The sequence below is a fragment of the Coccinella septempunctata genome, chromosome 1, assembly GCF_907165205.1.
Source record: "Coccinella septempunctata chromosome 1, icCocSept1.1, whole genome shotgun sequence".
NCBI classification, from domain to species: domain Eukaryota; kingdom Metazoa; phylum Arthropoda; class Insecta; order Coleoptera; family Coccinellidae; genus Coccinella; species Coccinella septempunctata.
In genome coordinates this window covers 46996850-47024593 of record NC_058189.1, presented here as the reverse complement: position 1 = coordinate 47024593, position 27744 = coordinate 46996850, and the positions used below count along the sequence as shown (strand labels likewise).

The following is a 27744-nucleotide window of genomic DNA, read 5'->3' as shown; positions in this document are numbered from 1 at the left end:
TAATGAACAAAATAACTAACGGATATTTTAAATGAGTCACACAATGAAACCAAACTGAATGACCAATTTTTGAAAAACTTCAAAACCCTTCGAAATTCATAATCCTTGAAGTTCGACATGAAAATGATAATGTTTGTCCGAATAAGTAACACATACATAGGTATTATTGGTAACTTGTGTATTCTAACGATTACAGAGTTTTATCGGCATCCAAAAAAATTATTATTCACGAAATGGATTAACACAATTTTTCTTTGTCTTTTTCAACGCCCGTTTGTTTTTATATCCTATATTTAAATACAGCCAGCAAATGCTTATAATACATATTATAAAAAAAATATATTTGAATAAAATTTTCCGTTCTGATTTCATTTTTCGTGCCTGCTGGACGCAGAAGTGAAAATAGCCTTTTGGTTACTTCTGAAAAAATGTAAGTTCTTAAACTGTGTACATCATCATGAAAAAAAATACAGGTTGTTACATTTGAAAAAATCGAGAAAAAACAATTTGAAATTGTTCATATTAGGACATTGATAACGGACACCCTGTATAAGAGAGGTTGATCATTTAGGAACGATGACTAGGCCAATTCTTGAGTTAAAAGAAATCCTGATCAAATTCATGTTTCTATCGCTTCTGGAAATCGGTAGAAGGGTTTTACCGAACTTCTGCTTCGTCGAAATTACGAAGTTTTTTCTGAGTAAGATCCGTACCGTTGGAGAAATACCCCTAATATTTTGCATCATGGTAGAGGTATTGAAGGGCATTGAAAATATGCAAAAATATAAGGGGTGTTCCATTTAAAAAATCACTCATTTGTTGAATTATTTTATTTGGGAACACCCTGTATATTAGAAAATAATTTCTTGAGATGCAGAATTGAAAGTACAAGGGGAATGCTCCTCAAGTAAATTCCTAGAACGTCTGGCTTGGCAGCTATGAAAGCCTAACTCACTATTGCAGGACCCTGTATAGTACTCGATACGATCTTCAAAATCAGTTATCGCATTCTTTTCAAAATTAAGGGGTTGAAGATACCGGGATGAAAAAAGCGGAAAAGTTGTTTCTCCTCAAATCAAAAATTGACGGGTCCGATTGATTTCCCACATTTTCATTTCAAAGTCGGAGAATCGAGGTGTTAAATTTTCTTTGGACTAGCCTGTATCTCATCCAATTTCATATCATACGTTCATTTTGGATTTATTCTCATATTAATGACTTCCGTTGAAGTGTTATTACCATCCACAAAATTTCAGAAACATGGACGGATAAACAGCTCGAACGTCTCTTTCTCTTTTCCCTAATGTGGTCTCTAGGAGCTCTTCTGGAACTTGACGATAGATTGAAGATGGAGGGATTCGTCACCAAGCACCCTTCCAATTTGGATTGGCCAAAATGCGGAGACAATGAAACAATATTCGAATTTTTGGTGAATCCCGATAATGGCAGATGGCAACATTGGTCGGAAAGAGTGGAACCCTTCATATATCCATCGGATTCTATTTTAGAATTCACTTCAATTCTCGTACCCAATGTGGATAATGTACGCACGAATTTCCTGATAACAAATATAGCGAAACAACGAAAGTCGGTGTTATTGATAGGTAAATATAGAAATAGATCTGAAACAGAAAAGATATAATTATTGAAATTCAGCTGAAGAACTGTTTTTCATGTAATAATAATAATATATTTATTACCCTTAATTTTATTATATAGTGTTTTTTTTTTAAGGTGAACAAGGAACAGCGAAAACAGTTATGATTAAAGGATATATGTCAACATTTGATGTTGAATATGCTTTGAGCAAAAGTTTTAATTTTTCATCAGCAACAACACCTAACATGGTTCAGGTGAATCTGATGATGGAATGACTTGATAATTATTGTTTATTTAACTACACATTTCAGAGAATCATCGAATCCTATGTTGATAAAAGAGTAGGGACAACATTTGGGCCACCAGCAGGCAAAACACTTTCTGTTTTCATTGACGATATCAATATGCCTGTTATCAATGATTGGGGTGATCAAATAACTAATGAGATTGTCCGACAACTCATGGAATGCGGAGGTGAAATGAAACAAAGAATTCATTGCTCAAACTTGAGCTAGGTATACACATGCCAGTGATTTGCACAATTGTCTGTGATATGTACTAAGAGTAGCATGCAACATTTCATTTTTAAGGCAGATAACGCTACAACCGCAATGTTATGTTTTTTGTACAGGAAACATTTGGCCCCATTCTGTAACTTCGAAAAGGACATGCGTCGGATAGAAATGTACAAGACATATTGCTCCATATGTTTGGTACATTTCTATTCAAAGTATACTATCTGTAATATTCGATCTGAAGTTACAGAATAGGGCCGATTATTTCTTGGAAGTTACAAATATTTCGAAAGGAAACGCTCAAATTCACTTAGAAATCTTTCGTACACCGAATTCAAAAAACGCAACATTTACTTGCTTTTAAGCAACTTTCTCATCCACATGGCAAGTGTATCCCTACCAATATTCCTATTGAGTGATATAGCACAACATGTTTCAAATAAAATGAAAGAGTAACAGTGATAGGGAGCTCCTCTATTTGAAATATTTTCACTGAATCCCAATTTACAGGATTTTACAGTCTGGACAAACCAGGGGACTTTTCAACTATAGTAGATATGCTATTTTTAGCAGCAATGATACATCCTGGAGGAGGTAGAAATGATATTCCTCATCGATTGAAGAGACAATTTTGTATTTTTAATTGCACCCTTCCAAGTACCGTTTCTATGGACTTAATATTTCGTGAGTACAAGATGATGACGTTCAAGAAATTAGCGAACTTTACAAACGCTTTTCAGTAATATAAAATATAACATAGAAATCTACATCTACAAGACTTTTCGAATGAAATTTGGTTGTTGATGTTTTCATATGAGAAAATCAATTTTAAAACGTTTCCAATATGTGCATAGATTTGAATTTTTGGGAATTGAAAATGGTCGGCAACTTTTTGAATTTATTGTTCTTATATGCAAACAACAATGTCTGACGTGTCTCTCCTTACACACACAAAAAATTTCATTGAAATAGGGCTAGCCGCTCAGGTTAAAATCAGTTCAATTCTCGAATTCAACTGCTATACACTATACCTCTGAGTATTCAATGATTATACACACACCCACTCCACATAATATCATAGAAATCGTTTCAGTCATTCCTAACATTCTGAACGCAAGAACTCAAGATTTCATTTACGGCTCAATATTCTAATTTTTTCCATAAAAACGAAGTATTAGAAAACTATAAAAAAAGATTTCTCAAATTAATATGAATGCAGATGCATACCATTCGCTGATATGAATATTAACTAGTGTTACGATCTGAATTGAACTAGCCCATTCGCCATCGTCAAGACAACTAAATGGAGAACGTTCCGCCGAAGAAGAGCAGATGCTGACTGTGGTTTCGGTCTCATTCGACCTCGTCAGTCGTCGAAGCAACACAGCTCCTCATGAGTGTAAATTGATTTTCGATAGTTCATATTTTACATATACATGAAGCGAATTGCCAATTTATATGGGAATATGGGAATCCAATTTTTCTAATGAAATATAGAGCTGCTCATTTGAAAAATTAAAGTTGGCGGTCATTTCTTAATAATAAATTTTTAGTGATGTTTCTCCGATTGATCGTGTTTGATCTGTTTTTATTTTCAACTGTTGTAGATTTCAGTCTTTTTTATATTTGTATACATATAACTTTCAAGTATTGCCAGTACAGTCCAGAAATAGCTCTATCGATAGATTACCTACCAATGATGAAAGGTTATCTCAAAATAAATAAATGAATTGTTTTAATTCAAAATTAACAAATACTACTCTGACAAAAAGTATCCGGAAATTTGAAATAAAACGCACAAATATTGAACTTTAATATTTATTGAATCTCCTTCAAAATATGCTTCATTTGAAGCGATACACATGTGCCAACGATTTTTCCAATCATGGAAACATTATTATAGGCGCTTTTAGGAATGGCCTACAGCTCCTTCTGCGAATTTTCTTTTATGGCATCTATGGAGTCAAATCTGGCTACCCGGAGCGGTAATTTCAGTCTGAAGAAAAGAAAAAAGTCACACGGAGCTAGATCAGGCGAATAAGGTGGCTAGTCGATGGTATTTATCGAGTGTTTGGTCTTAAAATCGTTAATTATCGTGGCTCGATGAGATGGTGCGTTATCGTCATGCAAAATCCACTAATTGTTTGGCCACAAATCCGGCCGTTTACGGCTAATTTTTTCACGCAAACGTCTCAAAACACTTAAATAAAAGTTCTTATTGACCGTTTGACACAATTTCCTTGATTTTTTCGACGTTATCGTTGGTTGAAGAGGTCGACGGTCTTCCTGAACTAGGCAAATCTTCGATGATCTCCCGACCGTTTTGAAGGACTTTGTATCATTTGTAAACTTGGGTTTTCGATAAAACAGTCTCCATAAGCCTTTTCTAGCATTCACAACGGGTCAGCAAACGAAATTTCGCTAAAAACACAAAATTTTAGACAAACTCTATTTTCAATTTTTTTTTTCATTGTAAAATTCGCAGACTACCACTGAGGTCGACTGGTTTCAACAGCTGTCTTAAACAAACTAGTTGACAGAACGCGCTCATGTTTGGCATAGTGATTACGGACAGTCCTACTGTCCTTCGAATACTTAAAAATACTCAACGCGGGCAATTTAAATGAGAATTTCATATACGGATACTTTTTTGTCAGAGTGTACCTATGTAAATCAATATATGGATTTTGTAACTGATTCATTGCCAATAAACCCTTGATTGGGCTCAAAGTGGAAAAGACCACAATGCAGTATTCAGGGTGCAGAAGAAAAAAAGCAATCATTCTTCATATTTCAGAAAAGATAGCATGTGGATATTTCTGCCCAGAACGCTTCGAACCTAATGTAGTGAGTCTGGTGGAAAAACTTGTTCCACTCACACGAAACGTGTGGCAACAAACAAAAACAAAAATGTTACCAACTCCCGCGAAGTTCCACTATGTGTTCAATCTACGAGATCTGTCTAGAATTTGGCAAGGAATGTTGACTGTGAAATCAGGAGAATGCAAATCTTCCGAGCAACTTTTGAAGTTGTGGAAACACGAATGCAATAGAGTTATATCTGATAGGTGAGTATAAACATTGAGTATGCAATGGTATGATCCAAAAATTTAGATTAGAAGTCACAAATTATAAACCAACCATTTCCTTCAAGAAAAAGTTTTCATCATCTGAAACTCTTTAGGGTTTTCACTCTCAGTCTCTGAAACAAAATCAATTAAAAAATTGAAATAATTGATTTGCTCCTGCGTAAATTCTTGCACTAATTTGTCAGAAGCAAATCAGATAGAAAACATTATTGTCTGACAGTGAACGAAAAATGGTACTCCAAAATGATAGCTTCGTAACGTTTCGAAGACAATCAGAGTCTTTCATCAGATGAATTATTAAAAAATCTTCTAATTGTAGTTTCTCAATTGACTATAATTTGCAGGAGGAAATCAATTATTTCAATTTTTTAATTGATTTTGTTTCAGAGACAGAGAGCGAAAACCCTAAGGAGTATCAGATGACAAATTAATGTCAATTGAGAAACTAAAATTCAGAAGATTTTTTAAGATTCGTCTGATGAAGGATGAAGGAGTCTGATATAGACGCCGAAACGTTGCAAAGTTATCATTTTAAATTTCCATTTTTTCGTTCATTGTCAGGCAACAATAGTTTCTCTCTGATTTGCTCCTGACAAATTAGTGCAAGAATTTACGCAGGAGCAAATGGAATATTTCAATTTTTTAATTGTTCATGTTTCAGAGTCTGAGAGTGAAAAACTTAAAATTTTCCAGAAGATGCAGAATCCTCCCATATTGAATTTCAATCAATACCTAAAAGTATAATAACATTATTATTATAGAAGGCTTATCGAAATAAGGATTCTTTTAATAAATTATTTGTGAATTTTGCCAAAAAAAGATTTCTCTTGTTGTGAAGGAAATACTAGATAGATGCATATTGTAATTCGTGAAAGACTGAAAATCTACCAGTACCAGAGACAAACAAAACACTTTCAGCCTTTTAGGTTTCGCGTTATTTAAATTTGGGATCCATTAAGATGTCTAAAACACTGGTGTGTGCACTTGTCACTTTTTGCAAACATCAACATTTCAGAAAATCGGGGATATGGGATCAGTTTCGTGGCGGCGCCACCATGTCATTTGCTTCGTTCTATCCGTTCTGCCAAAGGAAGTCCAATGATACTCTCTCGTTTTATTTTATTTTGCGTTGATATCGAATGTCGATCAACGTCCAACGAGTTCAAAATATGAACTTGAACTGGTGCATTTTGTCAGCTGTTAAGGAATATTTGTGCTTTACAGTTCAATTTTCGTTGTAAAAACAAATCTGTCAATATTTCAACACTATCCAATAAGGGTTCGAATGAGGATTTACTGTTCCTTCTTCAAGATAATTTCTGTTTGACAACTTGAATTCGTGAGATGGGTAATTCAATATGATTTTAATAAAACACAGTTAATTGGTCAAATATGCAATATATTCAGTTGACGGAAAGGAAATTTTCACTATATCTACTAAGAAAGAATATTTGAAGTAACATACTCGAATAGATTTATGTATTTCTGATTCTCAATACATGCTCACAATTCATATTACATATTTCCAATACAGTTTCTTTGAAATATTGCTGAAGTTTCCATAAAACTTAGCTATATCGGTCCCGAATGTTCGTTCATCTGATTTGGTTCTGCTTCAAATTCCAACAACACCGAATTCTTAGCTGTAGTTCTTGATTGTACAAACATAAAACTGAACTTACTGAACGACATGTTGAATAAATGAATGTTCTACACCCCTTTCTCGAAACTAATAAATTTTCACACACCAATAATCGCTTATAAATACAACATATTCGTACGTCGTAGGTAATTATTTTCAAATATAAAATGACAATGCTCTGTCAAATTTTAAGCAGCGCTACCTACAGTGGAAAAAACGAAACTGATCCCATATCCCCACGAAATTAAAAACAAAATCGAATCAGTGAATACACCAGAGTTTTAGACATCTTAGGATCCATGAATTGGTGTAGGAATCTGCAGAGAAACCAAGATTTGGTTCAGTGTTAACCGGACAGATGGCGCTTCGGGATGAGAATTTCTCAAAACGTCGCCCCGCCGTTTAAGACACCATCCTCCGGTCGGAATATTCAGCGCTACACGGTACTGACGAGGGACAATTATCCCGAATCCGGTCTACGGTTGCGTTTGGATGTTTCGACTTCTCTGGGATTTCCTACGCTCGTTCATGTTTAGCTGGAACTACAATTCTTCGGAATTTGTTGGTTCCGTTAATTCTGAGGTGAAGAAATTACCTGAAACAAACAAGCTGATGAAAGAAGCTATAATATTCACCAAAATTTTTCAGGTTCACAGAAGTTGCTGACAAGGAATGGTTCTCGGCAAATATGATGAAAAATGCAGTATCAGATTTGAGTGGGATTGTGGAAAGCGTACCGGAAGAAGACACTTTCTGGGCAGATTTCCTCAGAGATCCTCCAGAACCCACGGGAGACGAACCTGAGGATTACGTGATTGAAATACCGAAAGTTTACGAGGAAGTACCAACGCGAGAATTCGTGAAGGAGAGGCTATACAGTGAGTGTAGGAATTGTGAATTTCCTTTGTTATTGCTGTATCGCGGGATACAAAAAAATTATTTTTCTCTTCTTTGAATAAGAATTGCTGGACAAGATAAACTCATTCCTATTCAAGAAAGATTGGTGAATTTAAATGAAAACAGGACGAGGTGGTCGAAACTCCATTATGATTTATCAGTTCTTTGCATATTAAGTAGCAACATATGTACTCACGATCTTCTCCCTGCATGTTTCCTGAGCGTAAAATCTTCATGATAGAGGAGCTTCTCTAGTTGAAAGTCCTTATCTAATCAACAAAAAATAAAGTTTGTCCATTTTCCAGTCACGTAAAACAAAACCAAATCTAAGACTGACACAGAAAGGAGGGAAATTTAGTCCTGGTTGTACAGTTCAGGTTTAAGCCGAGTAAGTTGAATGCAGCAATTTTGACAGTTCCGTTCAGTTTGAACTGGGTACAACGTTGAAATGGGTACAACGTTGAAATGGGTTTGAACCTGAACAGTATACATAGTGAGGCTTTGACTCGTACGAATATTTGAAAAAGTAGATTTTTGAGAAACTCTTTTTTCTATACCATTTTATCAGATTCGACCCTGATAAAAAGATATAGCCTTTTTGAGTTTCCATAATGAGCTGTGCCACCCCTAGAGAAACAAAATAACCAGTGGCGGATTTACCATAGAGGCTGAGTAGGCTGAAGCCTAGGGCGGCAGATATTAGGAGGCGGCAAATTTGGGGACAATTTTTTTTGAACCCATTATAGAAACTGAAATACTTGTATTTCAAATCTATGTTAATATCTGTCTAACATCTGATTTTCCCGACAAATAAAAAAAACTGAACAAGTAGTGCATCATTATTTTGCCCTGCATGGTTATTATATTTTCCTGTGGCCTTATTTCGGCCGCATTGGACTCTTAACTGAAACTTCGTGAGGGTGAAAAATTTTTGGTGATTCTGAATCGTTGGGATGTGTTTCTTCGGTTCCTACGAAAACACAATTCAAAAAATGTTTGTCCAAACTTCGATATAGCAGTTCGTACCTATGGCTCTATGTATACACCAGCGACAAATGGTTCGGGTGAGAGAAGCTTTTTTTGCTTGAAAAGGGTGAAAAGTTAGGTACCTAAGAACCACATCAAGGCAAGAAAAGCTGAACGTCTTGGTTTTTTGTGTATAGAGTCAGAACTAATGAACAAAATTTCATATGACGACATAGCAGATAGATATTTTAACAGCGAGTTTCATGAAACTTTGATTTTGCGATCAACGATTTGACAGTCACTTGATTTCTAAAACGAAATCACTGAAACCTTTTCATTTTTGAATATATTGAACAAGTAGCAATTGAGAATAATTTAGTGGACCTATAAACATCATAATTTGATGGGAGAATGATATTCTAAATGATCTTGACCGAATTATAACTTGAAAACAAAAACAAATTGACGTATTGGTTGATTCCCTGATCAAGCTTTATGAAACCCGAGGTGAGACTTTTATGATTTACTTTCCTATTTTATTGTCAGCGTCAGTTAGTTTGTGGCCATATAATACCTACATATAATAATATGAATAGTTGCCGAAAATTTAGGGGGCTTTAAAAAATTTTGTACCCTTGCTTAGTTACAGCCCCCTAAAGATGGCGCCCGAAAAACAGTTTTCAATTTTTTTTTAATTGAAAATCAATAAACTGACACGCGGGAAGGCATTAAAAGAAAAAGTTAGGTTCTTTTAGTTTGTGATAGAAAGGGGTAGAAAAAGCCATCCCTGATCTTAGTTTAGCAAGAAACTTTTTCGATATTCATATTTTACAATGAAAAATAAATTTTGGATAACTAAATCCATTCTCAAAAATAAGGTCTCTTGTGATTTCGTGACATAGTTCACGGTATGAAAAAATAATCGTAATGATAGCGTGAGTCGTAGAGGATGGCATCCTTTCTGAACTAGAATTTATCTAGTAAGCAGATGTAATTTTGATATGACAACTGACTAGTTTGGATTAACTTTGATTCAGTTGTAATTATTTGTTGATTTGGCTATCATCTTGAGAATTTGGTCACATACTCATTAAAATGATTGCGTGCGCAAACGCAGAAATGTTCGATATGCACTTCATTTACGGTCATTTTTTCTGAAAATTTTTGAATTTTCGCAAGATACTACAAAAGACCTTATTTGTTAAGAATGGATCAAGCTATCCAAAATCAATTTTTTTTATTGTGAAATATGGATATGGAAAAAAGTTTCTAGCGGAACAATGTTTAGGGGTGGCTTTCAATAGCTAGCATCGAAAACTTCCCCGCATAAAATATCTGCTTAATTTCATTTTTGTCAGATTTTTGATTCTCAAGAAGAAATCAGAAACTGCTTTTCGGGTGCCACCTTTAGGGAGCTGTAACTAAGCAGGGGGCTCAGAAAAAGAAATTTACATTGAAGATCCACCCTATTTTTTGATAAAGAATTTAATTTTTCGCAACAATTCCTATGCACCATGTATATATTATATTTGCTGTTTGTTTTCGTCTTTGCTACTTGTTTTTATAGTTGCTGAACTAAATGCTGAACTTGAACTAAATAATTATGATAAGGGCGGCAAAATTTGAATAGCCTACTGGCGGCAAATATGTAAATCCGCCACTGAAAATAACCTTCAGAATAACTAGCTAAATCTGTGACACTACACACCTGTGGATTTCTTAAACAGAGTTATATTCAGCAAAGTACCCAAGTTCTTTTTTGAAATTTTTTTATTCCATAGATCCAATTACTCGAAAACGGCGCATTATACGAGAAGATATGAAAAATACTTTTATTTTACAAAACGTTCAAATATTCATTAGATAGCGTCCAACTCAGTTTAAAGAGTTTGGTACGTTATGATCATAATGAGTGAGTGATATTTTGTGTTCAAAAAAGATTAATCAAATAGGTATATGAAAAACTATGATCCAAAATTCATTTCATTCGATAAATCCGTTTGTGAGATAGAACTGAGAATAACATTCAAACCGTGCCGATTCGGAAAAAATGGTATGCAAAAAAATCTACTGTTAAAATATTTAATTAAGTTAAAGACTCACCCTGTATAAGCGGGCCTTAGTCTAAAATTGAACTATTGAAATATTCTAATTTAAACCTTCTTGTAGTGTATATGGAAACCTATAACGAGTCAATTCGTGGTGCATCCATGGATTTGGTTTTCTTCGACGATGCTATGATCAATCTTCTCACCATATCCAGAATAATAAGAACATCTAGAGGAAACGCCTTATTAGTTGGCGTTGGTGGCTCAGGAAAACAAAGCTTAACCAGACTAGCTTCGTTCATTGCACTCTATAAAAGCTTTCAAATTCAGCTCACTAGGTGAGAAGTATTAGAATTGATCAGAGTTTTTGTTGTTGAAAACGAACAGGATCATTAATTTATTTAAGTAAAAGGAGAAAAACGATACAATTTCAAATATCAAATTTATTTTTACATATCAACTTTAGTTACTTAGGGTTTTCCTGGTACAATTACAATACCAATGCCTCTTCCATCTGAAAATTTTCTAATTGGTTTCTAGATCATACAATATTGGAAATTTGATGGATGATTTGAAATATCTGTATAGAGTAGCTGGATTGGAAGGTCACGGAATATCCTTCATATTCACCGACAATGACATAAAAGACGAGACATTTTTAGAGAGTATGAACAACATCCTCAGTTCAGGTGAAATAGCCAATTTATTCCCCAAAGATGAAATAGATGAGATTCAATCAGAATTGATACCCGTCATGAAGAAAATCCAACCGAAGACACCTCCTACTGTTGAGAATCTTTATGAATTTTTCATTACAAGAGCTGTTTCCAATCTCCATGTTGTACTGTGCTTTTCGCCAGTAAGTTTCGTAAACATTCGATTCGGTTTACTTAGTTAGTTGAGTAAATTTAGAAATGAGGATAACATATTCAATTTGATTCCTCTTATCACAGAACATCTTTGATTTCAATTCTGTTGATTCTTTCAAGGTTGGCGAAAAATTCAGAAGTCGTGCTCTAAAATTCCCCGGATTGATTTCTGGGTGCACCATTAATTGGTTCTCCAGATGGCCTAAAGCTGCTCTAATTGAAGTATCCACGCATTTCTTGAAGAATTTTCCGATGGTTGCTGTTCCCGAGGTTAAAGAAGAACTTGTGAACGTAATGGGCGAGATACAAGACGGAGTTGCAGAAACATGCAATTCTTACTTCCAAAGGTGAATTATTCGAAAAGCTCACTCAGTATTCGGGCATACAAATCGGCATATCTTTAGTGTAACGACACTTGGTTTGTGCGATCAGTAAATTTTGAACAAAGGAAATATGTCTTTGTGTATTCGACGTTTTTTTTTCGTCCACAAAAACACCGTCATTTCATAAATCTTTTTCGATAATCAATTCATTATTCTGCATTCTTCATTATTCTCTATTATTCGATATTAATTCTAAATTCTGTATTGATTACTTGATTTTTTTATTGATCTTCTTTTAATCCTCTACTGCGTTTGATTCATTTTGCTTTACTTTTTCATTATTTATCTCTTCATAAATACTCATCTCTCCAGATATGCTCAGTGGTTTCATCATAATCATTCTGAGAAAAAATACTTCACATCTCCACAACGATTTATCCCATGGCTAAAACTAAAGGGACAAAATGCTCCTAGTTTTTTACGATGAATAAAATTGAACCTGAAATGATCCTGAAATCAAACTCCAAGGTCAAATTGAATGTCTGCATTCGATGTAGACTAAGAAATTTTGATTTGATAAAAAAAATTTGATCCAGGCTTTTCCCAAGCATTTATTTAAGTATTCACGCCATACAGCATCCCTCCATACAGCATCCCTTATTATGTGTTTTTAGATTTCGTCGTAGGGTCTTCGTCACTCCCAAAACCTACACGTCATTCCTGAACACCTATAAGCTATTTTACAAGGAAAAGTTCGATGAAATCAATACTTTGGCCGATAGAGTCAAGATTGGTCTCAAAAAACTGGTAGAAGCTCAACAAAATGTAGACGAACTCAAGGAAGAACTCAAACTCAAGGAGGTGGAGATGAGTGTAGCCACAGAAGCAGCGGATAAGGTACCATCAATACATCGTCGGTGATTCGATTCATAAAAAATATTATTAACGTGATTTCGAACAGGTTTTGAATGAAGTGTTGGCCGCTTCCGAAATAGCGAACAAAATTAAAGAAGATGCTGCGGTGGTGAAAGACAAAGCCGAAACGCTAGTGATTGCGATTAGTGCAGATCAGAAAGAAGCGGAAGGTAAACTGCTTGCCGCTAAACCAGCATTAGATGCGGCTGAAGCTGCATTGTTGGTAAGGATGCTCGCTTTTATTATTTCAAAGACGAGCTATGATCATTGAACATCATCTTCCCACATATTCTGAATTTTCCTTCGCCCTTTCCTAGACAATCAAAGCAGCTGATATAGCAACTGTAAGAAAACTAGGAAAGCCTCCATATCTGATCACGCTCATTATGGATGCTGTTCTAATATACTTCAAGAAGAGATTGGAACCTGTCAAACCGGATTACGAAAGGAAATTTCTTCAAGCATCCTGGAATGAATCTTTAAGGGTGAGCCAACCCTGCAAAAGTTTTGTGTTTCACTTTTTATGAATTCGCTTTCGGTTTCTTTGCTTTCAAGAAAATAATTGTTCGATAAAAGTTGTTTCATATCTCATACCGCAATCCTGAGCAAATTGGATTAAATAATATACTGTGCAAAAAAATTAACGCACATTATGAAAATCTTAAATTTATTTTACAACTGAAGGTGTTCTCAATGATAATTATTTTTATCAGAATTATGCATGCATATGTTATCCACTTTTAACGGTTTTCTTCAATACAGATGTTTTTTCCCAGCAGGAATAAAAAAAGATGATATTATCAGATTTGGAATATATTGGCTCTATTCTAAAATCAGTTGTTCTCGATCAATTCTAGTGATCAATAGTTTTTCTTTCGTTTGATTTTCTACACTCGATTGCTATGTAACGGGAAACACGCAATTTGACCCAAGAGGAATGTGCCCAAGCGGTAGTTTTGCGAGAGGAAGGGTGGACATACACAAGAATTGCAGAAAGGTTTAGGGTTTCCCATACAAGTGTGTCCAGAATGTTGCAGCGCTTCAGGGAGACAGCTATGAATGTCCGAAGACCAGGACAGGGTAGACCACGGGTAACAACTGCCATTCAAGAACGTTACTTGAGAGTTTCTTCGTTGAGACAACGGTTTGCAACCGCTCGCCTCCTTCAAATTCAGCTTGAGCAAACTCATGAGGTGCAAATTAGCACACAGACAATAAGAAATCGCCTCAGAGAATGTGATTTAAGGCCTCGTGTCGCGGCAAGAGGCCCAGCTCTCACCCCAGCCCATCGAAGGCGCGTTTGGATTTTGCGAGAGAGCATATCCATTGGGAAAGAGTTCTCTTCACAGATGAGTCTAGATTCTGCCTCTACCATTGTGATCGACGTTCCCTTGTATACAGACGTCCACATGAAAGATATGCTCAGTGCAATTTCCTGAGTACTACTGGTTTCGGGGGAAGATCGATTATGGTATGGGGTGGAATATCTTTGACTGCTCGCACAGACCTAGTGGTCGTTGATAATAGAGCTATGAATGCTGATAATTATATAAGGAACATTCTCGAAGAGCATGTAGTGCCATTTGCCCCATACATTGGTGAAAATTTCATTTTTATGAACGATAATGCCAGACCCCATCGTGCGCGCATCGTTCAGGAGTACCTTGAAGAGGTTGAAGTCTCTCGAATAGAATGGCCAGCAAGAATTCCAGATCTCAATCCGATTGAGCAGGTTTGGGACAACCTCAATAGAAGGCTGAGAAGTTCAGAAAATCATCCAGCTACCCTTAATGACTTAGGAATCCAACTCGGAGAAATCTGGGAAGTATTAGATCAGAACATTTTAAGATCACTCATTTTGAGTATGAACCGTCGTTGCCGAGCTGTAATTAACGCAAGGGGTGGAAATACCAAGTATTAAATCACTTATCAGCATTTCAGTATTTTGAAAATTGTTCATTTCTCTTCTTTCACATAAGATTCGGTGAAATCCTGAATTTTTCTTCCATTTAATGTGTCTTGTTTCGTTCAAAACCTTCCCGAGAGAACATAAAAAATAAGTTATAAAGTCAATGTAAAGTCAACTTTCATTAAAATTGAGATTTTCAGAATGTGCGTTAATTTTTTTGCCCAGTGTAGTTATGAGCTAAAAACAAAATCGAATCAAATTATGTCTATTTCTTTCAATTATACTTAGAAGCGAATGCTCTCTGTCTATGCTACTGAACAGTCCATATACTCATACTGTGAGGTATAAAAAATTATTTCTCAGGTAATGGCAGACACCAGATTTTTGAGCAAACTTCAAGAATATCCGAAAGATACTATAAACGCTGAAATTATCGATCTTATGTTGCCTTACCTAAGTAATGAACTATACACCTACGAAAATGCGAAAACAGCTTGCGGAAACGTCGCTGGCTTGGTTTCATGGACAATAGCGATGGCTGCATTTTACGAAGTTAACAGAGAAGTTCTGCCACTGAAGGTTAATTTTCTCGCTGAAATTACCAAATTTTTACTGATACCTTTCCATATTTCCAGACTAATCTAGCAATTCAACAAGCAAAGTTGTCGAAAGCTCAATCCGAATTAGATTCTGCTATGGAATTATTAGCAAGTAAAGAGAATGAAGTCAGACAGTGTCAGATGCTTTACGAAGAGGCAATGGCTCATAAACAGGTACCTTATAATTCATATTTTCGTGAAATACGAGTATCGTCTATACTTAGTGTATCAGAATGTGAATTTTACTCGAAGAAATACTTGTTCATCAAGAGTATTGGAAGATTTTCAACAAATTTTTATAGAATATACAGTAATCAACAGAAGATGATGATATGTTGTAGACTTTTCTAGGAACATATTACCCAAATTGAAGAATTTTGCTACATGATTGTAAAACTTAAGAGATCACAAAAAATCCGAAATTTCAGCTGATTTTTAACAGGATGTAACTTGAAGAACAATTATCGTGCAGTAACTTGGATGAAAGGAACTAAGTTTCCAAGACCACTGCAGTGATCTTGGTCCTTCTTTGAAAAAATTGAATGAATCCATAACTAAGTCTTCTGTTGAACGAAGCTTTCGAGACATATCTTCTTGGGAACTTTTCGTCTTATTATGAGGTTCTGAACCTATATCCAAATTTATTTCCATTAACTCTGGACACCCTGTATAGCAATTACTGAAATATTGGAAGTTGCCGTAGTGTATTGGAATTTTTAAATGAATTTTCAGTGAATAAAGAATCGCTATTACTCTTTTCATAGGAAGTTTTCGATGATGCTATGAAGGTAAAGAATAAAATGGACGCGGCCACTGCTCTCATAAGCGGTTTGTCTGGGGAGAGAATCAGGTGGACAGACCAACTGACTCATTTTAAAGCCGAAACTGAAAGATTAGTGGGTGATATTGTCCTATTGGTTGGTTTTCTCGGATACTCAGGACCCTTCAACCAAGAATTCCGTTCGACTATGCAGTTGTCATGGTTGAACATGCTTATAGACAAAAAAATTCCTGTGACGGCGACTTTGAGCCTCATTGAAAGTTTGACAGATACTGCAACAGTAAGTGCTGTCCACCACAATTACATTATTGCTTGAGTGAAAATTAACTTCGAGTTTTATATTAATGTGTAACCTCAGATAGGTGAATGGAATTTGGAGGGACTACCAAACGACGAGCTATCAATTCAAAATGGTATTATTGTGACTAGAGCGTCAAGGTATCCTTTGCTCATTGATCCACAAAACCAAGGAAAAATGTGGATAAAGAATAAAGAACTTAAAAACCATCTTCTTGTTACTACTTTGGGACATAAATATTTCAGGTGAGCAGTGAAGGTACTTCTGCAAATATCTTGAAATATATTTTACTCACCACTTTTGTAAATCGAAAAATAATTTAGTCCTCGTCGAATCTTCTTCGATAACCAACTATAGTAGTTGAAACTATAGAAATTCCTTCCATAAAAGAAAGTGATTTGTCATTATCTACACTTTCTCGATGGAATGGTCTTACTGTTGATACTCCGATTTATGGTGGTTGGATATTTGGACCAAGATACTAGCATTTGTCTCACTATAGAAAGTCAATATTTTCTTCAGATCATACTATTCAGGCTCCCATTATTTTTAAAACATTTTCAATGTGATGACATTTCATTTCTTTTCCAAAAGAAACTACATAGAAGATGCTATATCCATAGGATATCCAATAATAATCGAAGATATTTCGGAGGAATTGGATCCTGTCCTAGACAATGTACTAGAGAAGAACTATATCAAACTTGGATCAACCTTCAAAGTGAAAGTTGGAGATAAAGAAGTGGATGTACATAAAGACTTCAAACTTTACATCACAACCAAATTGGCCAACCCTTCGTATACGCCAGAAATTTTCGCGAGAACTTCAATCATTGATTTCACGGTTACCATGAAAGGTAATATATGTTTCATACTTTTGAGCTTTCATGCTTTCAACATCGTTCTTCATTAATTCTTAGGTTTGGAAGACCAGCTATTAGGACGGGTTATCATGACTGAGAAGAGAGAGTTGGAGACTGAAAAAACAAACCTCATGATCGAAGTGACAGCTAACAGGAGAAAAATGACGGAATTAGAACAAAACCTTCTGTATAAATTAACAACCATACAGGGTTCCCTTCTGGATGATGTTTCAGTAATTGAAGTTCTCAACACGACCAAGAATACGGCCGCTGAGGTGAAAGAACAACTAGCTGTAGCTAGAACAACAGAAATAAAAATAAACGCTGCTAGAGAAGAGTTCAGGTAAGTAGCTTCAAGCTTCAATGAATGATGCCTAACTTCCACCGGCGGGTTAGTATACTAATATTTCAAAGAAGTAGTGTAATATCAGATCCAGATGGCTAGACAGAGAATTTTCCTCCGAATGGAGAACGTCTTCTCAGGCAGTCGAGGCTAATCCATTTAAGTCTGAGGTCATAAGATTCCTGGCTCCAGAGAGGAAACAGCTGAATCTGGAGTCTGGTGAAGTGGCTACCGGTTTGATAAACATTAAAAAAAAGTGGGACTTATCGGTTGTTCTTTTGCCGCTGATGAAGGAGCATTGATGAAACTATTGAATATATTATGTTGTGGTAACCTCACAGAGGTAAGGACAATACACCTAGAAAACACAATATTCAATATTCTCATGGTGAAAAAGACTCTTCTATGCCGACCATCTATATGGCATTTTTGTCGGCGTGTCACAGGGTGTGAGTATCCCCAACTACAAGTGTATGCACAATGACCCTCGGTTCAGCCCGGTGGAGTCACTGCACGTAGAATTAGAAGAAGATGTGGCATGTCATAGTTTTCTCTAGCAGTGATCACCTGGTGGCCTATATGAGGCAATTCATTATCACCTAGAAAAATGAAATTTCCGCTGGTAGCTTTGTGAAATCTGTTGAAAACCTCATCAATAACGCATCTCATTATTATTATTATTTGAACCAGGCTCGTTGTAGCTCGGTTAGCCTTCTGGGAACTGGAACTATATAGATCTTTTGTTCTCTACCCTACTCATTCATAGGAATCTGAGGATCCATATCTATAGAGCCGTGGCCGTTACCTCGTGAGTATCCAGGACCGGTTTTCCCATATGAATGGTTCTTAGGACAGCCAGCTCTTGACACCATGTGTTCAGCTGTTTTTACTTCTGATCCACAGAGCCTACAAATCTCATCTGCTGACTTTTCTATACGGTACAAATGACATTTGTACGGATAGTGCCCCGTCAGCAGTCGCATCATCTTTCGAATCAGCAGTTTTCTGGTGTAGGTCGGTGAAATCATCACGAATTTCTTTGACTGAGTAAATCCAGGAAAGTTCTTCCAGAGGGATATTATGTTGTTCAACTCCCATTGTTGAACCGCTGCCTTACATTGGTCTTTTCCGAGCTCACAGAAAGGCTCAGGTCCATCAGGTGTTAACCTTGATGCTTTTTCTGCAAGTTCATCGGCTTTTTCATTTCCTTCAGCACCACAATACCCATACTAGAGTAACTTTATTGCCTCTGGCCAGTTGCTCCATAGTATTACGGCAATCCCATGTCAGCAGAGATCCCTGGCATTGTGAGTCCAGGGACCTCAGCGTGGCCTGGCTGTCCGTGGTGTTATAGATATGCGTCCCTTTGAGGTTCTTTTTAAGGCACTCCTTAGCGCATTGGTAAACAGCCAGTGTCGCGGTCTGTAAACTAAAGGGTTCACTTCCAAGGGCTTTAGAGACACTCAGTTTAGGTTCATATACGCCAATGCCGGTGCCCCTCTCTCAGTTTGATCCATCAGTAAACCATGTGGATGACTTTTTGTCCAGAGGATTTACGGAGTTTAATGGACGAGAACGGTCAACTATGACCATTTCAAAGAGAGTTTCGAAATCAAAGATGATTGGCATAACACCCGATGGTTTTGCCAAGAGGTTTGAGTTCAGTTGTTTCAATATCCTCATATGTCCAACCCAGTTGCCGGGTAGGAGATTCCAGTCAAGGGATATTCTTATTTCTTCCAGCAAGCTGCATTTCCCCCCATGTAGGTGTAGAGTCATTCGGGGTAACTGAGCGCAGAGGGTAAGTGTGCGCAGTGCGTATATCTCGACTATGCAATATATGAAAGAGGGGTTCATTTGGGTGAAGCAAGGGCGCAGAATCGCCAAATTAATTTTTCATAGGAGTGCGCCGTGCGACGTTCCGTTAACTTTTTATTTGCAATCAATCAAATTCACTAGTTTTCTTTTTAATTTTTAGCATCTCAGCAAATTCTGCCAGCTCCAAGTTCCGAGTCCGACAGTGTTAAACAATATTTTATTCGATCATGCGCATATTAATCTGAATAAATAATGAAAAAATTTGGGTTCTCTTAGCTGCTCAACTCTTTAAGAACGTCAATTCAAATTTTGGCTTACTGGGGAAAGTGTGCGCGGGTAAGTGTGCGCATAGATTCATTATATGGGCATTTGTTCAGTGAGTAATAAATTATGACATTGCTGATTATCTTGGTTAAGACTCGATGAATATTTTCCTATTTGTTCAGAAAAATATGAAGAGCCACCAACAGGGGAATGTATCAAGTGTTGTGTTCACCAGAGGAATGGTGGCACGAACAATAATGCAGCGCTTGTAAAAAGGCGCTTCTGTATTGACAATAAACAGCATTTCTCTAATATTGTAACATTTTGATGACATTATTTTGTAGTTTGTTTTGATTGTGTGGTTCACTATGCACTGCGTTTACTTACCCCGTGAGAGTGCGCACACTTACCCGCAATACGAGGCATGTGAACGCACTCCGACTTTCACTATTAAATTTTTTTTCCGGAAAGAAAACGTTTTTTGTTTGTTCGCTTTTTGATGTTTTTTCATAGATTAGAAAATTCTCTATCTTATGAATATGTTTCAATTTTCCTAGCTTCAACATTTGAAACTGGGTATGGTTTGAAAGGCAAAAGTGCGCACAGTTGCCCCAAATGACTCTAAGGGAGGCAGACCAAGTATGGCCTCAAGCGCTGCTGTAGAAGCTGTGCGTGCGCATAGCCATAGCGTAGATTTCATGGTTCTTAGGAGTGCTATTGAATCAGTTCTGCCACCCACATAAACTCCATCACAAACCAGAATTATGTCTCCTGGAAAATGATGCACTACTGGTACAGAGCGGCAGTTTCTTCGGCTTGTACACGTCGACTATCAGAAAAACGGCCATATCTGCACTTATCAGTAAATCACACGTATCACCATCCATCTCGTCATTGCTCACTCTGATCAGTCTGATCCTTGGCGCTTGCATTCGCAACGGTCATCTCCATGATTCAATTTATAAAGGCGACAATGCTCAAAGAAATTGACCTATGCTAAGAGGTTCTCTTCACAACGAAATAGTTAGGAAACAGTCCTCTATTGGCATTGAATGCTTTGGCGGCCACTTGGACTTGCGTTCGACAAGTCTGAAGCATCTCAAGGACTCTGATGTTGTCATCGTCATCAAAACTTATTTTCACATAATGAAAATTCGATTTCATTGGGTACAACCGTTCGATTATTGGAAACGAAAACAAAGTGAAGAAAGAAGCATTTACGATGAACAAAAAGATATTTATATCATAAAAAAAAACATCAAAATTTTTGCCTTTTGACGATCAATTTATTATTTCGTGAATATACGTACTCTACTCTCAATGTGACGAAGAATGCAGATAACAAGTTGTCCAAAAAAATTCATTCGAGCAGTGTTGCTGGAAATTATGCATGAGGATCTCCATCCGGAAGACAGACGCTCTGTCGTCGTTATGAGAAAATCAACCGCTTTTCCCTTCCATTCATAATATCTATCTTTTTTGAAATTATGCCAGCACTGGGTAAACATGAGTAAAATTACGATTTGTTTATCAGATTATCACGCAGTCAAATAACTTATCTCATTAGATATACATATAAATATTTACCTTTCAGGCCTGTTGCAACAAGGGGAAGTGTACTGTATTTCATCGTTGTTGGTATGTCAATGGTGAATTATATGTACCAAACCTCTCTGGTACAATTCTTAGAAAGATTTGATATCTCGATGGCGAGGTCCGACAAGAGTCCCGTTACCAGCAAAAGAATAATATCCATAAATGATTATCTCACCTACGAAATATTCAAATACAAATCGCGAGGCCTATACGAAAAGCACAAATACATGTTTGTTCTTCTGTTAGCACTGAAAATTGATCTAGAGAGGATACACATCACCCACGAGGAATTTCAAAATTTCATAAAAGGTGGTGCAGCTCTAGATCTGAATACTTGTCCACTTAAACCAGCCAGGTGGATAACGGATTTAACTTGGCTTAATATAGTACAACTATCTTCCTTGAGGCAGTTCCAGTATATCATTCAACAGGTAAAAGTCCAACGAATTTTTTTTTCTTCGAAATATCATTGTAATTTGGCACGTATCCCATATTTAGATATTGAATCGATGTGGTCGATACTTGATGAAAATCCATAATGTGACTAAAAACAGAACTATTAGACCAGGGCCAAACAAAATTGAGAAAAAAAAACTCTTAGCAGTATGTTGGATAATCGCAAACCTGTTTTAGTCATGTCTTCAACTTCTTCACAGTCAAATGTTCTTTTACGGCTTTATTTAATCTTTGGAACAAATTTCGGAACCTCGTTTATTTTTGCTAACATATGATGGCTGAAGTAAATGCAAAAGAATTATTCTAATGTAGTACTGATCTCCACCAAAATATTGACCATGTATTTTGAATATTTCTGAAAACATTGAAGATGCAAGACGACGCCTGTTGGAACGTAGATGAGTGAGATGACTAGGCTTGCTACTCGCTAGTCATCACCATCTTATAACTCGAAATCACAAAAAAAAATTTCGAAAAAGTTGAATTACTTACCCCACCGGGCTTAAGAAGAAACCTAGACGAATATATCTACTTGCCTGGTAGGAGAAAGAGGGTTCCAAAGGGAAAAGAAAGAGGGAACTAACCTTTCCTCCGTACAAGCTTCGTGGTTATCACCTCGCTGATAGAGAAGTTACAAGGCACTCCACTCAAAGTTGCTCAATATCACTTTGGTTTAATTAATATAGGTGATTTCAATAGAGAATGAAATATTATTGTTGTGATTGACAGATGAAATGTTTTGTTTTCTATCTGCAAGGCGTCGCTAGCAACTGGGACGAGAAACGCCTGACAAAGCCGAGTTAGGCAACCCAATATTCACTGCCGGACAATGAATTTGAGTTTATGTTGCAAATCGGCAAATAAAAAAAATATGGATATGGCAATTATCTACTCCTCTCACTTACAATTTTTTCCTATACGAGGTATAGCTCAGCAGGAAATCGTAACAATAATTTCTTACCCCTAAAAATCATCACCTACTTCTGTTCAGTAACTTTTATCGAGTTCTCTCCATCAATATGAATTCACTCATAATTTATACTAAATTTTCCGACCGCCCACATACTGCTAAGAATTTTTCTTCAATTCGGGTTTTTAAAATCGGTTTGTCTCTGGTTTTACATGATTTTCACCAACATAACTTCTCAAACCACGACATGTATTATTATATAATTCGTTTTTTAGTTCCATCTTTAGTTATTCATATTCAGCCTCAAAACAGTCAAAACCACGCACTATTTGTAGTTTCAATAACATTTCGGGACTGTTCTCATATAACACGAAAGATTCAATGACTTTGAGGGCCTGGTTACGAAACCCAACGGATGGTTCATATTTCATATTGTCTCATACGTGAATTTGAGTCTCCCAATCTTCAGGTTACCGAAAATGAAAGACTTTGGAAATCATGGTTCGATAAAGACGCTCCGGAGGAAGCCGTTTTTCCTCTCAACTATGGATCACTAGATACCTTCAGGAAACTGTTACTGATAAGGTATAACACATCAGTTTTCATTCACGACTCCACACGAACGACAATTTCAGAGCATGGTGTCCTGACAGAATCATGGTGCAGAGCAAAAAATACATCACCCAATCGATGGGTGCTAGGTTCGCGGAACCAATGTTACTGAATTTCGAAGCTATGTATACGGAATCCAGATCTTTAACGCCTATGATTTGTTTTTTGAGTACGGGATCTGACCCAACGCCCTACATCGAGCAACTTGCCAAAAGGTTAGAATTCAGGTGTAAATCCATTTCGATGGGCCAAGGACAAGAGATTCATGCCAGGAAACTACTGACGGAAGCCATGAACGAGGTGGGTAGACTTTAGATTCAGACTACATAATTACCTACCTCAAGCCTAATGGCTTTTCCTCGGAGTTCTGGAGGAAATAGCTAACTTATTTTCGTGGTTTATAGTCGAAGGGAAGCTTCTCTGCTATCAGAGTGTAAGCGATAACTATTGAATCATAATCACTAATTCACAATTATAAAAACCATCGTACGAAAGAAGTAGAAATTGATATCAGTCAAATAAAAATACATTTCGATACATGGAAAAAACAGACAAGCAGTTAAACGATTCTCTAAATATTATGTATAGTATATCCAAATCCAAGAGGCCAGCGGTAAACATTGCACCATGCAATGATCACGCGTCAAGAATGTGATAACGCAGAGGTGTACTAATAAATTTTATTCCGAGAGCGTTATATTTTAAAACTTTTTATGTGTTCCAGTTCCGGTGAAAAATATGTACCTATGCTTATCTACGAGTCTCAGTAATGAACAATTAATCTAAAGTTCCCACTTTAATACATACTATGTATATAAATGTGTTACAATATTTTTTGTAAAAGTGACTAGTCCGTAGTGTCGTCAGAAGATGCAGAACTTTCTTCTAAGTTGACGATGACTGGTGTTATATCATCCATAATATTATCCAATTTCCACATGTTCACCTCAACTTTTTGTTTGACATGTTCCACACACTTTCTCCATCTTTCGGAAGTAACCCGTGAGAGAGCCTCTTGAAAAAGATTTTGGACGTCAGTCATTTTAAATGTGGTGTTTTTATCTGCCACAAAATTCTTGACATCGGCCCAAATCAATTCAATAGGGTTCAGTTCGCAGTGGTAGGGCGGTAATCTAAGAACGGTAATATTTTGGGCCTTTGCAGTTTCATCCACGATGTATTTTTCAAACTTTTCTTTGTTCTGCCTGACTATCTTCAACAATTGCGCTTTTATGAGGTCAGGGGTGAAATCAATATTTTTTTCCCTCAACCATTGTTGGATATCACTCTTTCTGAATAGTGAGTTAGGAATTTTTTCCATTTTCCTTGAATGGTAAGGAGCATTATCTAAAACTACTACAGAATTTTCCTCCAATTTAGGAAGTATACCCTCAAACCACTTTTCGAAGGACTGACCATCCATTTCTTCATGGTAGTCACCAGTTTTTTTGGATTGGAAAGTCCAGAGTCCTCCAGTTAAAAAACCAGTGTCACTGCCAATATGACATACTATAATTCTCTGCCCTTTGCCTGGAAAAATATATTCACTACATTTGAAAAAGAATGTTGAAATTGTTCTTCACCAAAAAGGTACTTACATCAAGTTTCACAAAACTTTGATTGCTCGATCAACAATTTGGCATTCGATTTCCCGAAGGAAATCATTGAAACTTTCATATTTCCGAATATATTGGAGGAGTAGCAGTTGAGAATCATTAAATGGGCGTGAATAGATAATTATTTGGTGCAAGAATGATATTCCGAATGCTTATGACCAACTTATCGACTGAAAACTAATTGACGTTCATCCGTCAATCCATCGTTGATTCTCTGATCAAGCTTTATGAAACCGAGGTTCAAACGAGGGTTAAACTCAAAATTCAAGACCTTACCAGACGGATTTTTCAATCCAGTAGATAGTCCAGCAAGTAACGCTTGCCGAGAAGATGTAACCGTTTCATCGGTCCACACTTTGGATTTAGTATGACCGGCATTTACCCAAGTTTCATCCAAGTAGTAAATCTTCCTGTTTTCATCACGGAAGGCCCTAATTTTCGTGAGATACTTTCTTCTCCAACATTTAATGTCGTCACGATCCATTAAAAAACTGTTGCGTTGGCGACGTCCATATTTGAAATTAAGTTTTTTCAATATAATAGAGAAGGTACTCTTCTTAAAATTTGGCAAATTCGAGTCTTCATTAACTATTTTTAATACTTTCTCTATAGTCGGGTGTTCATTTCTGAAGAAAAACTCGTGAACTTTTCGCCGTATTACATTTTTATCGAAATCTGATAAGGACTCCCATTTGGTGGTCCGATTTTGATTTGTTGCCGGCTGTGATAGAACACCGGAATTTATGTATTCAGAAATAATTCTCCTTACACTTCGAGCTCCAATGCCAAGTCTCTCAGCAACTCGGAGTTCTACGTCCTTTAAACACATTCCTGCATTTTGAATCATCTTAATTTTATAAGTATTCAAAATAATTTCTTTTATCTCGGCACTGAAGTGTCGTTTCAGACGTCTCTTTTTTGGAGGACTTAAGTCAACACGCGATTCCTCAGCAGTATCAGTACTTGACATTATCTTAAATGCTTGTAACTTGAATAACTTGCTACAACTGTAAACCAATTTACGAAAAACAAAACAATGAATGACCTCTGCAGTTCTGCACAACAATTCGCATACAAAATGAATCAAACGTAATGCGGTTCTGCGGAGAGTGGTTCTTACTTTCGCCTGCACACATGGCGTTCCTAAAGCTTTGACCAATAAGAGGAGTACCTCAAATACGATCACGCGTTCGTCAGTTTGTTTACGCTGGCCTCTCGGATTTGGATAGACTATAGGTACACTTCACAAGATATTCAACTGAAATTTGGCATAAATATTATAATTGATGAAGATAGTTTCAAGCCGAAAGGTTATAATTGATAGTTGTGTGACATGCCAATTTCGATAACAAATCTACAGGGTGATATTATTTCTGTCCCCTGTTTTCCTCCAGACCTTTTTTTCTGGTGAGTCACTGTTAATTTCAAAATATGTAAAAAGGAATCGATTGAAATTTATTCTGGAAGGATTCTGCGTTTTCCGAAACTTTTTGGGGTTTTCACTCCCAATCACTGAAACAAAATCAATTAAAAAAATGAAATAAACGATTTGCTCCAGCGTAAATTATTGCACTAATTTGTCAGGAGCAAATCAACTAGAAAAAATTGTTGCCTGACAATGAAATGAAAATAAAGAACTATGAAATAATAATTTTATATTGTAACATTTCGGAGTCTATATCAGACTTTTCGAAAATCTTCTGCAATATTAAATTATAATTTCGAAGTTCTTTATTTGTTCATTGTCAGGCAACAATTTTTTCTAGTTGATTTGCTCCTGACAAATTAGAGCAAGAATTTACGCAGGAGCAAATCGTTTATTTCATTTTTTAATTGATTTTATTTCAGAGATTAGGAGTGAAAACCCTAAAAAGTTTCAGGAAATGTAAAAAGAAGCTTTGTCGGTATACTGAACTTTATGGTCTCTTGTTGTTTTGTCGAATCTACTACCGATTTCGAGAAAAAAAGTTTGAACGCTTCTCTCGAAATCGTCAAAAAAATGTAAATTGTCACAAAATTTCAGTTAGTGAGCTGTGGCGGATGAATTCATTGTTTGTTTTGACACATCAAATTAAACTCGGTTTTTCTGATAATGAGTGTGTTTTCACTGTTTTGATACCAATCCAAAAATTCAAATTTCAACACCCTGTATCGTTTGTGGTCATATGTTTAGGAGATTTCTTTTTCCCTCCAATTTAGAAACACTCTGTATTATTGATAAACAATATTTTATTGTTCTCTATTCTGTGCTGTTCCTGAAAAATATTTTGTGTCTTTTTTGCTTTTTCAAATGTAAATCTTGTTTTAGGGATTCTGGGCTCTATTACAGAACTGTCACTTATCACTAGATTATATGCAAGAGGTACTTGTACAGTTCATGGAACTAGAAAAAGGGGGAACATTCAATAAAGATTTCAGGCTGTGGTTGACAACGGAGATGCATGAAAAATTCCCCATCAGTTTACTACAGATCTGCATCAAGTTCACAAATGAAGCACCATCCGGTAAAAATGCTATAGTATATCCAAATCCAAGAGGCCAGCGGTAAACATTGCACCATGCAATGATCACGCGTCAAGAATGTGATAACGCAGAGGTGTACTAATAAATTTTATTCCGAGAGCGTTATATTTTAAAACTTTTTATGTGTTCCAGTTCCGGTGAAAAATATGTACCTATGCTTATCTACGAGTCTCAGTAATGAACAATTAATCTAAAGTTCCCACTTTAATACATACTATGTATATAAATGTGTTACAATATTTTTTGTAAAAGTGACTAGTCCGTAGTGTCGTCAGAAGATGCAGAACTTTCTT

General features: G+C 36.3%; 1 protein-coding gene across 1 annotated transcript in view; it reads left to right on the top strand.

Moving 5' to 3' along the window:
• The window catches only part of LOC123322782 (dynein axonemal heavy chain 8-like), a 69999-nt gene that overhangs the window by 32374 nt on the left and 9881 nt on the right, over positions 1-27744 (top strand). The window contains 21 exon segments of the mRNA XM_044910801.1: positions 1257-1604; positions 1735-2073; positions 2625-2798; positions 4912-5182; positions 7494-7723; positions 10878-11094; positions 11297-11615; positions 11746-11972; positions 12623-12845; positions 12910-13086; positions 13181-13348; positions 15136-15351; positions 15408-15545; positions 16136-16436; positions 16515-16695; positions 17045-17307; positions 17371-17656; positions 21333-21765; positions 23170-23285; positions 23336-23612; positions 27237-27432. Coding sequence (XP_044766736.1) covers positions 1257-1604; positions 1735-2073; positions 2625-2798; positions 4912-5182; positions 7494-7723; positions 10878-11094; positions 11297-11615; positions 11746-11972; positions 12623-12845; positions 12910-13086; positions 13181-13348; positions 15136-15351; positions 15408-15545; positions 16136-16436; positions 16515-16695; positions 17045-17307; positions 17371-17656; positions 21333-21765; positions 23170-23285; positions 23336-23612; positions 27237-27432 — 5100 coding nt within the window.